This window comes from Mastomys coucha, unplaced genomic scaffold (genome assembly GCF_008632895.1).
Source record: "Mastomys coucha isolate ucsf_1 unplaced genomic scaffold, UCSF_Mcou_1 pScaffold6, whole genome shotgun sequence".
Lineage (NCBI taxonomy): Eukaryota > Metazoa > Chordata > Mammalia > Rodentia > Muridae > Mastomys > Mastomys coucha.
In genome coordinates, this window is record NW_022196912.1 from 89,877,457 (window position 1) to 89,892,134 (window position 14,678).

Genomic DNA, 14,678 nt, shown 5'->3' on the forward strand with positions numbered 1-14,678 from the left:
TACAATTGTTATTTTAGAGATTTAAAATTTAGAGAAAGTGTTTTATCTTATTATCAAACATCCATTGACAGAGCATCTAAGTGTCTCATTCTAGAAATATTCTTAAAGAGGAAAGCTGAGTCAAGTCCTGGAGATGAAAGACTCTATACATGTGGGGAAAGTTACATTGATGTTTTAGCACGGAGGAGGGGGTGGTGGTGATGGTAACTAAAAGAAGAACTGCAACTTCTAGTTAATATTAAACTTATGAATGAGAAATTTCTCAAAATGAGTAAAATTTGAGAAGTATATTTTACTGATGATATAAATTTTATAATAGAGAGATATGGAAATCAAGGACATGTAGCTTGTTAAGCAAGGGTACCTGGAATGTCATTGTTAAAACTTAATTTCCCACAACTTATTTATGAGGACTTGAACCAGCTCATAGATGAATTCCTTTGCCTAGAAAAGAAAAACTAATACTAAAGAAGAATCTAGCAGTACAGAGGCAACTGACTTTATTTCTTGTCCAATCCTACAGTTGGGCTAAGTTTAATAATTTATATTATGTAAATGTTCAAAAGCCCTTTCCTATTTGGAATGTATATACATTTTGTCCTCTTACTTTTTAGGAAGATTTTGCCAGTCAGAAAAATACATTATAACAACAGAAAAGGAGTAATAATATTTTTCTTCTGCTCAAATGGTCTTGTTATTGTTGTTCTGTGTGAACATTTTTGCAGTTGGTAACAAATTTAGACTTAATCATCTTACTGAGAAGGCTGCAAATATGTAAACATAAGTATATCACTGCACAGTAGCAGAGCAAAGGACCATGTTTTTAAACGTGTATACACTTACTGAGATTGACTAGAATGTAGTTATCAACATTGCCAACGACCATGATAAAAGTCTACAAGCATCTAAACATAACCTCCACTATGCATCTATGTTCATGGATATGTAAAATCTGCATCTCTTTGTGTGTTGGTATGTAAATCCCAAACTGGATGCTCAAACATGGACGTGGCCTGGCATTAGTACCTGATTTAAGACTGATCTAAGTCTACATTTTTGTCCTGATTGTGTGACCATGATGAACATTTGTTTTTGCTTTGTTTTTCTGGTTCAGAAAAAAAAGAATAATTTCTAAAATGTTAAAGCAATCTTTATCAACTCTAAAATGTAATGGCTGCCATGTCATAATCATAATTTTTTTAATGGAAGCTGATAAAGTAATCAGGCTGTAAGTAAACATTTCCACTCAGAGCAAATTGAATGAAAATGATTTATTTGCATATAAAGCAACTAACTGTTAGTTGTACTGCCACAGGCCTAATACAGCGGATGGAAATATATATATATATACATATATAAATATATATATACATATACATATATATATAGTTGCTTAGCAAATAAATAGAGGATTACAGTAGATAGTAAAAGGTCTGAGTCAATAATGGACCATTAGTTAGCCTCCTTTGTCTTTAAGTCTTAAACTTTTAAAACATTTAAAGCTAATCATTTTTTTCAATGCTTGCAACTATGTGCAATTTCAAAATATTCTTAGTAAATTCTTAGATGGATACATCTTAAATTTTCAGTTTCCTAAGAATCCTAGCAAAATCCAGTGAGAGATCTAAACCTGAGTGTTCTTTCTGGTGCAAAAACAATGTTCCCTTTGTGTTTACTGCTCTGCTTATTTTCCTGCTTCAAATCATCCCAGCAAATATAACAATAACATTTTGTGTGGTGCCCTGAGGACAAAGGCTTCTTTGCAGAATAAGAAAACATTAACAGAATGAACCTTATCTTTAGAATCAAATGTTTATATAGCTTACACTGCTTCCTTGAAGTACCAAAAATAACTGTCCCATCAATTTCTCAATCAAATCACTGCCACCAAGGACACATAACATGGGCAGGCTTTAGTGCCTTTCAAGCAGCTAATGTGGTTTATTTCCATTGACCTAACAGCAGTTTGATGTAAGATGGGAGTAATTTAGGTCTTTGTTTTAGTGCTTGTTGCTTGGATAACAGAAACACACTAAAGACAGCTGACTGCCAAACTCTAGACTGACAGAGCTGGAATCAGAATCCAAGACAGCGCCCAGTACTCATCTGAGGATGTGTGAAGTCTAAGCATACTTTCTTCTCTCTCTTCCCATAGAATCTCAGGAGGAATACTCATATGTCTCCTGAAGATATCAAAGCACAGCATTCACCTAAGACGATACTCCTTTTGATGGTATCTGTGTAATGGCTCCTAATATTTTCTCATTATCTATATGAAACTTCAGGGGAAAATAAAAAAGACTCAGAAAATCTCTTTAAAAAGACAGCTATATAAGGTAAGAAAATTCACCAAAAACAATTACTGAAAATGAAGAAGCCATGAATTTGAAGGGTAGCAAGGTGAAGAATATGGGTGGGGTTGGAGGAAGGAAAGAGAAGGGGAAATAGTGTTACTTAATTTATTTTCACAAGGACCAGCTGCTACAAAATCCCAGTCGCTTCTTTAAAGACTAAATTAAGAAAACAATCTTTTTTTTTTCCAAAAGAATTCCAAAAGTTTCCTGGGTCTCACAGGGAAACAACATTTCCTTAAATTCTGTCATACTTGTATTTGGATTCCTATTGAGTTAATTTTCAAATTGACATGTTAGTATGCTGTGTTATTTAATATTCCCATTAAAGAATTGCATAGTATTGCATAGACATTTGTTCTGAGCCATTTCACACCTCACATTCTCGTATTCTCTGTCCTGTGACCTATGTAAAGTTGTGGGGGATTTTTTTTTGGTTTTTTTTTTTTTTTTCGAGACAGGGTTTCTCTGTGTAGCCCTGGCTGTCCTGGAACTCACTCCATAGACCAGGCTGGCCTCAAACTCAGAACTCAGAAATCCACCTGCCTCTGCCTCCCAAGTGCTAGGATTAAAGGCGTGCGCCACCACCGCCCGGCTGGGGATTTTCTTAATATTTAGAGCTTTTTGTATTCTTGTACACAATAAGAGGTGTAACCAAGGCTGTTATAAAAAGTTTCCTTGAAATAATAAAGTTTGGGTGTGAATTCAACCACTAATCCTGAACTATTTTAAGGTCATTCGTGTAAAAGGAAAACATTGGGAGCTTTGACATCACTTTCTAACTTTAGGGTTTCTATTCACCTTTTACTGTAAGTTCTTCTGTCTACTAGAACACATTAGATGTAACATTGTCCAGACTCAATTTAGCTAACCTTCTTGCTTGGACTGAAAGATCACAGTTCTGTTTGTATTTGACTTCTGCTATCATGTCACAACCACTCATCCAGAATACAGTGTCTGATCTTATATATTCATACTATTATACGAGAATTAAAGATGTATAGGTTGCTTTGCAAAATGTTTGCATTTCAAATACATATCCATTTAGTGCTATTAGTATATTTTTCATAAGTATAATAGTAAAAACAATATTCTGGATGCACCAAGAGCACCAGTGTAGGGATAAAGCATGCAGTCGTCTGGTCCCCCAAAGAGCCTGCCCTGTCTGTGTTGGTTGAGGCCACACAGTATGTGACTATATCATTATCATGTGTGCAAGCAAGTATTCACCCTGCATTAAAATCTGACTAAATTCTACCATGAAGAATTTTAAAATCTGGAAACCTAAGGCTATTTACAATGTTGGCTGAATATGTGCAGAGTGCGTTCAGCACCACGCCAGGTCATGCACGCAGAGGACAAGGGTCTGGAAAAGAGAACTGTGGGAACTGCACCAAAAGTAAACAATCAGTACTTTTGCTTCCTATTGAGGGCCCAGTGCAGTTCAAGATCATTATGTTTCTTCCCCACCTATGGAAACGTGTGTTCAGATAGAAATCTCATTATGGCTAATGTTGTAGGTTGTTAGCTAAAACTCTGTCTGGGCCATTGTCACATCCTGGCAAAGGTTTGTAAACCTAATAGGAAATGGCAGAAGTCACACTTCAGTTTCTGTTTCAGTGACCCTCTTACGGCTTTAGACCAACTGTTCATTTTTGAATGTAGCTAAAGTCAGAACAGGGATTTCTGCATTCATGCTTTTTTATCATCATTCAACTTTCAAGGTATTTGCTATACTTGACTCTGACCAATAAGAAACCCAATACATCTCAAAAGCCAAGGTCAAGGTATCTTCCATAATAAAAAAGCCAAAACAAATGAGTCCCCAAACCTCAATTCTAAGGCTGATTCTGTAATTATTTCATTTCTTCTTGCCAATGGTAGGTAGGTATCTTAGCCGAGCAAGGACATACACGACCCTGAAGATGTCTACTTTAAGTAATGGAAAGGAAAGCAACGGTAGCCCACAGCACCTAATCCACAGCCCAAGAGTCCTAGAACAAAGGCGTACAGCTTTGGGACCTGTGGAGAACTTAAAGAGCAGCACTGTTTTGTACTTTTCCAGACTGACTGTGTTAACTCTTCTTTCTATAATTTTAGAGTGACTAGGTTATAGAAAAGCACATAAAATTGCATATGAAAGAGCAAACTATTTTCTTTGATTTTGTTACCATCTTTTGTATATTCATCTCTATATGTACATATGCATATATAATGCATATATTAGTAGTCTACCAGTACACAAGTGATTGACATACATTTTCAGGGTAATGCAGATGCTAGCTTCTTATTTTTGATGTTAAATTTTATGCCTTCACCAACTGAAAACCACACCCCCAAGAAGAACTCCAGAAAACATGCTGGAATCATAAGAAAATGCTTCCATGGGTTCTCAAAAGGGGTATGCAATTCATTCTGAGTGTTATTCAAGGGCCTAGATATAGGCAACACAGCATTTGTGACTTCTCTTTTGGTTGATAATAGGCACTTTCTCAGAAGAGGAATTATTACCCGAAAGACTATAACATTTAGCCTCATAAGCCTTTGTAAGTGGATCTGCCTGAGCCATAGTGCTCTATTGTATCAGCTTAACAGAAGGCCAGTGTTGCAACTGTGTGCAGAAGAGCTCAGGGAAACTGTACCCAGAATACAGTCACAGAAAAGCAGCTATCTTAATAAAGCAACTTTAACATTACCTTCTACATTGTTTATTTTGTTAAGTCAGCCTCATTGCATGTGTTACCTCTATAAGCAATAAAACTCATGTTTCATCATTTCTGTATCCAGATTTCATCCTTTCTAAGTCACAGATGTGCAATTAAAACATGTCTAATTGCTTATGTTCTTTTTAAAAAAATTATAGATCAATAACAGTTAAAATTTTGATATGTTTCTTTGCTAAGAGCCTTTCAACACCCCCCTTTGAACAAGCTTTGGAAATACAAATGTAGAACATTCATCGCCTTTGGACAATCGACATATCTAACATATTGTTAAGAGGCCCTTATACCCTGTGGTGCAGTGTTTCTATAATAATATACACTATATTAACAATTGAATATTTATGGTGTTGATCAAGTCAGCTCCCAAGATGACAATTGTTCTCCAAGACGGAGGGAGCAGGGAATTCTCTACGTAAGAGCTAATGATTACTATCTAATACAATGCTAAAAAGGAGAGGTATCATTGAGTGGAAATGCAGTTCATGCACAAAACCCATAGCAATAAGTTCTCAATACCCAACAGTGGCATCAGATGTAGGCGACGAAATAATCATCTCAATGGAGCAAATATTGCCTGGAGGGAAGAGGAAACTAACACTAAGTTACAGCAAAGTACCCTATGGCATGAGACTGTAACGTGGTCTGACAGCTTCCGAAGCTGAACCCTCCCTCGACATTAATCTCTAATTTTAACTAAACAGAAGAGTGAAGAAATGACAGCTCGATATACTCAGCCTGAGATCAAGTTTGTCATGGCAACATTGGCTGGTTGGACCCTGATTCTTCAAAAATTACATTGCCTTAGTTAACAAAATTCATACTTTTTTTATTACAGAATAGAGATTATAAATAAATGTAAAGTATGCATGCAGTCAACTGCATAATGTACAAGCAATATCTATGTTCTGAATAATTGTCTTTGGCAGGCCAGAATCCAGCTGGACATGCAGTATGTACATATCAAAATCCATATTGTGTTCATCATATTGAAAGCAAGTGAAAATATATATGTATATACTATATATACACACTTATGTATATAGATGTATATACTGTTTTAAATATATTAACAAATATATATGTATATATATATATATATATTAAAAGTTGATTTCATCTTTGTCAGATTCAGGGGACTCAGGCCTTGAGACACTAAAAATATCCTGACATGGTATTTGGGGAGGTACTTGGAGTGGAATGTGGGGTTTTGGAGAAGATGTCTGGGGTACACTTTTCTCTGAGAGTAGTTTTAAAATCTCTGCCACCTGCTTTTCCAGGGCAGTCATTCTGCAGCTCAACAGCTGGATGTCCTCTTTGAGTTCGTGTTTTACTTCCTGCAGTGTGGTTTGTAAGGCCTGCTCGGGGATCGGGTAGAAGGGATGCTTGGCATCAGCCTGGCTGGGACTGTGTTCCAGAGGACTTCGGGCTTCCCCAGCTTTATCCAAACGAAGGTCACTTTTTGTAATTCCACTGTCACAAGAATCCGTTTTCCTTAAGGGGTTCTTGGTCACATTGTTCTCTGAGTCACTGCCCTTGGGGTCCTCCGACAACAGCCCCATCGACTCAGCTTTGGTGACGTTATTCCAGTCTTCCTTTTTCTCCTCGTGAGCCCCCATGTTGTTCTTCAGTTTCAGCCACCCCTTCCCATTTCCGTTTTTCATTCTGATGGGGCTGTTGACCTTGAGACATTTGGGTTCAGCGCCACCATTGGGCTTCAGTTCCATGGCGTCGCGGTTGTTCTGCTTAAGAGACTCGCTGGTTTTCACATAGGCCAGAGATGTCTGGATGGGGGTAATCTGTGACACAGTGACCACACTGGTACCTGTGATGGAGGCTCCGTTCTGCAAAGGGCGGCTCTCTACCTGAAGCTGGCTCCTCTCAGGGTCGCTCTGCGCAGAGCCCTGGTTCCTCAGTTCCTTCTGCTGTTTGAACTTTTGGAAAAGCTTCCTCACTGGGTGGTCCACGGGGATGCTCAGAGTCACCTCATTCTTCTGCCGCAGCCGCTCCTCCTCCTCCTTCTTCACGTCACTGATTTTACGGAAGATGATCTGGAGAACGGGAGAGACGAAGAAATCATAGTTACAGAAGCAGATGGCTCTATAATCATGGGACACTGTGCTGGGTGTACTTTGCTTTACAACCAAGACATCTGCACATGCCTCACACCCTTTTCCGAAGGGAAAATTAATTCAGTTGCTACATAACAATTCAATATACCCAAAATCTAACACAGGGACACTGAATACTCTTTTACATACCAGAGGGGAAAGGTGGTTGACACAACAGTATGAAAGAAATTCGTGACTCCATAATAAAAGAATATATAAAAATATATTCCATGTATTAGTATATATATACATATATATTGTGTATATTAATATACATATATGTATATATACAAACATATATATTAGTATATGTGTATTTATGTATATACAAATATATATTCCTTACATTTCCTTGGAACAGATCATCACTTTGGTATAGTTTCTCCTTTTCTAAGTATGTTCAAACCCATTTTTAATATTACCCTCTGTAAATGGATAGGATAGCAGGAGTTCCAGGCTTCTTGAGTACTGAAAAGGTATGACGTTCTCCAAGGAGATGAGCAGGTTGTATAGCAAGGGTTTGGGAGGAAAGTGTATACATTCCTTATGTATAAGAAGAATCTGTGAGGAGAAGTTTCTAAGAAACAACTGACAGATCAATAGACATCCTTAGAGTTCCTATTGACTAGATCATCTCAGAAACACTTGAATTTCCATCTCTAAAATGTTCTAAGCCTACAAACTTTGCTCATATAACACTTTTGATTGAGATAGAATTCTAAATCTTAAGACTCTGGATATTTTAGATATGAAATTCAATATATAGTAATGTGTGATGTTAGGTGGATATGCCTCAGTAAATAAATGTACTATTAAAATCTCCTGAAAATGTGGGGAAGAAATTGTGGTGACACAATTTCAAAGGTAGTAAAAATTATTAGCTATATGAGATATTATAAACTATATTTTCAGTAAAAGATTAATTTAGTGAGTTTATTTTTCTCAGATTCTTGAAAGGCAAAAGTAAATGCAGGCAGAATCTGTGAGGACAGGGCTGGAGAGATGGCTTAGCGGTTAAGAGCACTGACTGCTCTTCCAGAGGTCCTGAGTTCAGTTCTCAGCAACCACATGGTGGCTCACAACCATCTGTAATGGGACCAGATTCCCTCTTCTGGTGTGTCAGAAGACAGCTACAGTGTACTCACATACATTAAAAAAAAAAGACACAATAAATAAAATAAGATAAAAATTTGAAAATCTGTGAGAAAAATTAAGGAAATTTTCATCAGGTGTAGCACTTTCAGAGTCAAATTTTACCACTACAACAAAATTATTTCTTCCAACCTCCCAGTGATGTTTTCTAAGAGTAAAAATACATGTGAAGCACATAGTCCCAACTATAATAGACCCTCAGAATATGTCGCTTCCCTCTCCTTGAATTCAAAATACCTCCTTCTTATAGCCATGTTGTTACCTTTCAAAGGTTCAGCAGCACCTTGGAGACATACAGTCACATATTTTATATCAGAAATATTAATGATGACCACTGTTAGCTGAGAAGCTAAAAGCCAAGCAAGCAGGAATCACCCTTCTATGCGGGAGCACATTTTCTACATTTAGACTGATGCACTCAAGCCAGTCTACCAAGTGGTAATCACTCGAATATTAAAATAAATAAATAAATATTATAAACTCAAGAATGACATGGAAAGACTACCATATGTTTTCTTGTCTGGTGGCACCTGACACTGAGTCTTTTTAACAATTGCAACAGTAATCCCCAATTCTGGCATCCAAGCTACGGCAGTTTAATTAGAAATCTTCCCAAGGTTTGACCATTCTTATCCTCCTTGAGGGAATAGAGCAAGGACTAAGCCTTCACAGAGCAAGCACTAAGCCTTCACAGAGCAAGCACTAAGCCTTCACAGAGCAAGCACTAAGCTTTCGGGGCATTCATGACCTTTAGGATCAGATAAATAGCAATAAGGAAAACTCTGGATACTGTTTTCTTCCACTCGTGCTGATCCTCTGGGCTGACAGAAGGAGCCTAGTATAAATGACTCACCACATGCCCATCAAACTCACCCCAAGTCACGATTTTAAATAGGTGATTACTTAGCCTAGAGCTGACAGAGCCTGCATATGATGCTTGACATTAGAAGAGAGGGAATTCATTTCAGGTCTCAGTGCAGAAGAGCAGGGGATTGGCACACAGGAAAGTCATACGCGACACAGGACAACCACACAATGTGTGGTTCATACTAAACAAGCACACAGCTACCTGAACAGGGCATGTTGAGATGTATCTGGATTTACGTGAAAGTTTTTTAACAGAGAGTCTTGCAGTTTTCTTGCTCCACTAGGTATCTCACTTGATGTGTAATAGATTAGTCTGGACACCCCTGAAACATCTCCATGCACCTCTCAGCTTATAAACTCCACACTGAGGGGTTTGGGATTTCTGATGATTGACAATCATGGACATTTGAACTTGGGAACTTTTCTTTTTAAAAAAAGATTTTCAATATAGAGGCTAACAATTGCTTACAATTAATTGCGTGCTTACCAAGTTTAGGATGTGAATAATACGGGACTGCAATATACCTATGAACTCAATTAAAAAAAAAAAAAGTCTTTTCTAGCTTTCTAGACCAACAGCTGCTCACACCCACCCCTGACATGAACAGACAAAGGTATTCAGATTGCTTAATATTACATTAAGAACAAAGGCTTCAGATACCAAAATACCTAGCGCAAAGGGAGCTGTGGAAGATCGCCAGACCTCCGATGGGCATCAGGAGGCAAATGAAGCAGAATTAGATTAGCGAATTTGGAAAGAACTAGAGTGTGGGATGCTGGGTGACAGAGCCCTGCACTGTACACTACTGCTGCTCCCTTATCTTCCCTACTGCAGGACCGTACATGGACCTAGTTTTCCCTATTTGGGGAAACTTGGACATCAGTTCCAGCCCTGACTTCTCATCTGGACTTGAAGGAGCAGCAGAAGCTCCTTCCCCTCTTGAGGCAGCAACTGTATGTTGGGGAAAAAAGACACTAATAGCATGTCTCCTTTGGAGGTTGAAGGTTTAACCCTTTGCTCTTCATCCTTTACTTCTGTTGTTAGGCTGCATGAGATTGGTAGGATCAGCAAAGGCTCAGGACTTGTAATTTCAGCTCCTCAGAAGCCAGACACTGAGAAAGCAGTGCATGCTGGAAGATGAGCTATCACACTCTGTGGAACATCTGCTACCAGGGCTTTTCAGACCCTTAAATAAGTCACACATGGAGAAAACCGGCAACCAACTATAGCTCAAAATCCGTAGTGATTGCAAGCCTTCCAGACTGCGATGCTGAAATAGGCCAGGCCACCTTTGTCCTTTAGCACCTCATGGTCGGTCTTGAGCCCAGTGAAAACAGGCTGGGAGGAGAGGGTTTGAAGATTCCACACCCAAAGTATACAATTTAAACGAAAGCTTAGATATGAACAACGGCACCTGGATTTGATCGACTGCCATATGTACCATATAAGTCTGAAAACCAAACTCAGATCCTCTGCGAAAGTACTTTGTGCTCTAAAATACTGAGTGATCTCTCCAGCTACTTAAAATCTAAACTTTATTTCAAAACTCAACAACCTCATATACTCAGAGAATACAATTGAGATAGGGCTGTATTACAAACAACAGAGTTTTGCTCATTATTTTCCATACTCTAAATGATTAATCGATATCTGGTTTTTCTATTTTAATTTTTGTTTTGAAATTTCATATACGAGTTCTGTGTTTCTATCACTCCCATGAACTCCAACTGCTCCTGTGTCCATGCCTCTCTCTCTCAAATTTATGACCTCTTTTTCTTTGCTATTGTTACACATACACACTAGTACAGACATACCCACTATGCATACGTATATGTGTGCAAGTGTATATGTATATAATATATGTGTATGTGTATATATGTGTGTGTACATGTATATGTATATATACACAAAACATATCCTGCTGAGTCTGTATAGCATTACTCATTAGTATATATACATATGTTTAGTATTGGCTTCTTGAAATAGGCTACCTATCAGGGGTACTTCTTCCTGGCAAATTCTGAAACCCCTCTCACAGCAGCCTGTAATTCTTCATGGGAGTGGGGCCTTGTAAGAGTTCAGATAAGTGTAGCTCTTACTCTTCATCAAAGAAGTTTGGTTTTGCAGCATACAGAAACCAAGTTATCAGTCCACACTGGTTGCAAAGCAGAAAACAACTGACAGTTGGGCGATCAACCCGCTCAATACATCAACAACGTAATCCTACATCAAGGTTCAGAGACCAGTGTCAAAAACAGGGAAGAAAACATATTAGAACCAGAGGACCAAGATAGGTGGTGTCAGCAAGATAGTCTCTTCAAGACAGGACAGGAAAGCTGTGCCTATGAAGTCTGTGTATTTTACTGTTGATAATTGTATCTACTATTGACTCCTCATTTGAATTGGATACTGTATCATCATTAACATCTGACCCTTTGTGTTAACAAAGTAATGCCATTTAGAGTCAATTCAAAATTGATCCACAAATCTCCTTTTGAAGGTTCTTTATTCAGCATTCTTATTCTGATTCATTATATGGCTACAACAGTATCTATTATGAGCTTAGTTCTTAGCTTAGGACAATACTCAGTATTCTGCATGAAAAGTAAGAGAAGACAGGCAGAGAAATTTAAAGCTTTCCATAAAAAAGAAGAAATGAATTTATGTTTACAAGGTCTAAACGCTCACCTAATAGGTTCTACCATAAGTAGCTTCGTGTCTTAATACAAAGAAAAGTCTTGCTTTGCTTTGTCATATGCCAAAAATAATGCATAATCGGGGAAAGAAGAAAATAAAGCATCAGGATTGCCTAACTAGGTAATTCAGTGTATTTCAAAAACACTACATATAACAAACTTTCCCTCAGAGTTCTCAGAGTTTTGATGATAACTTTCAGAGCCTACATTTCCATGGTAATTATTCTACACAAGCATTGTGATGTTCTCTAATTAACTCTATTGAATGCTCCATTTAGTGGAACTATTTTTCTTGACATTTTTATCATGACCATAATGAAATGTTTTAAGTAAATAACATAATGGAAAGACTGATAGATTTGATTTAGTAAAGCCCTTTAAATATAACGTGCATTGTTTGGATAAAATAATTTTGACTGCTATTTTTTGGCCACAGGAAAAACCTGCAAACAATAAGATTCCTTAAAGTGCTTTTGAATTTTTCATGAGCATGTATTCACAGAAAGAAAACAGTATCCTAATAATTTGACATAAACTGTATAGATTAATTTTACAGAACTATCACATTGAAATAATGCTGTTTACTCCAGAAAAACAACATTAAAATGATCCACAAATAGATAATTATTTTTCAAATGATGAAAAATATAAAACTATGATTATCAACATAGTATTAAAATAAACCAGTTTTTAAAAGTCCCCTCAGTTTTAATAACCTTGTACTTGATGTACTCTAGGGGAATCTTTTATCCAACAGTAAATCAAATTTCTACTAAACAACACAAAATCAAAAATAAAATCATAAACAGAAACTCAGGCATCAGGCCACACTTCTTGCTACACATTATCAGCACCATGCATAATAGCCTGCATTGTATCAGCAGAGGTTTATTTCGTTTAAGCTTTTCTCCTCTGCGCTTCATTGTGTTCTGCAGAACCTGCTGGAAGGTTTAATTTATTTAAATGATAAAAGCTTCTTAAACTTAACAGGGAACATGGCCAAGTGAGCTTTCCATTTCCAAAGTAGGACATTTGATCATAAAAGTGATATCAAAATTGAATAATTTGAATGTGTACTGAACTTTGAAATCCAATAGAGGCAAGGGAGAGGAATCATTCACTTAATGACATGGGTTTAGCATTATGTAATTTGGAGGGAGATGGAGGTGTTTTCTCTCAAACGGCTTGTCACTTTCCAGATCCGTGAGTCCAAGGAATTGACTGGGAACTTACAGCTCCGTGTAGTCCAGCCGTGGGTAGCCCTAGTCCTGCTGACTCTCCTGGGACCCGGCTGCTCTGATTCTTTGGTTCATATCATTTTTCATAGTCTTAGTCTCATTCTAATTCTAGTTGTCCCAAACCATTTCAAGCTAAGCAACTGCAAAGTGAATATTCATTAAACATTATCCTGCGCGAAATGGAGGCTGCGAGCTCTCTGCTGTCTGGTTGTAGTTGCCTGTTCTAAATGTTCAGAAATGTGGATGGCAATGATGGAATTCGTGACTTTTTCCAGATATGGCAGCCTTATTGTGTTCCTCCAAGCTGCAGAACAACAGGGGTGGTACTACAATTTGGGTGGTCCTCTCTCTCTGCTTGAGGAATTCAGAAATAGGGTAAATATAAGGTAAAAGGAAGGAAGGAATGTCGGCAGGGAAGAAAACGAAAGAAGGGGAAAGGAAGAGGAGCAGAAGGGGACACCGTCATGTTGGTAACGTGTGGGTGAACACCTCGAGGTGGTTAGCAAGAAGAAAGTGTAGCGACGCCTTCTCCCTTTCCCTGTCCCTTCTCCCTCCTCCTCTCATTCTCTCTCAAGCTCCCTTCTCTCTTTTCCCCCTTCCTTCTTATCTCCCAGTCACCATGCACCCCATTCAAAGCCACTGCACTAGACATCATAGAAAAGTGTTAAGTCACATCTGCAACTTGTTCTTTGCACAAAGTGTGTAAATAGTATTTGTACACAATAGCTTTTCAATCTTATTTTTTTAGCACTAATACACCCCATTATACTTTCTTTTCCATATATACTTAGAACCAATGGACATGACAGAGTGCTTGGGAAAGGCCTGTGAAGTCTCAACTCTACACAAAGACCTACAGGCAACTGAGGAAAAGTTGAAAGAAGGAAAGTTGGTCTTCCGGTGGGGAGAGCACACCAACTGGTTTTCCAATGTCAAATGGTCAGCCCTGAAAACATACATATGAGTGACATTATACAAACTGAGCAGGATACACACACACACACACACACACACATTCATGTATGTGTATTTCCTATATCGATATATATTTCATACATACTTCAAACACACATATACATGCAATAAAAATTAATGAAAATAGGGGCCATGAAATTGAAGGAGAGTGGGGAGAGGTATAGGAGAGGGCTTGGACAGAGTTAAACAAAGGGAGAAATGCTGCAATTATCTTATAACCTCAAAAACAAAGTATTTAAATGATCAAGGGGGAATGAAACTAGCCATAATTTCCAGTGACCATGGCTTTCTTTTTTACTAACCAGTGTTAAACACAGCCGACATCAAGCCACACAAACAACTGTTATTATTTTCCAGTCTTTTCCAATAAAATGGCAGCATTGGAAGCCATCACAGGGAGCAATGTCACTAAAGTGACTCACTGGGAAATACTTGCCTACTTCTTTCCAAGCCACACATATTAATTTTCATTTGTTTTATTTTTTTAAGAATTTTCTCTATATAGCCAGTTTCACATTGTTTTCACATTTCTCTCTCCACCTCCAGCTCATCAGTGTCCCTAACACT

General features: G+C 37.8%; 1 protein-coding gene across 1 annotated transcript in view; it reads right to left on the reverse strand.

Annotated features, from left to right (window-relative positions):
* Positions 1-3,423: 3,423 nt before the first annotated feature.
* Kcnh5 (potassium voltage-gated channel subfamily H member 5) overlaps positions 3,424-14,678 on the reverse strand; it is a 289,555-nt gene continuing 278,300 nt past the window's right edge. The window contains exon 11 of the mRNA XM_031356245.1: positions 3,424-7,122. Within this exon, the coding sequence (XP_031212105.1) occupies positions 6,175-7,122 (948 nt within the window). The 3' untranslated portion in view covers positions 3,424-6,174. The remainder of the gene's footprint in view (positions 7,123-14,678) is intronic.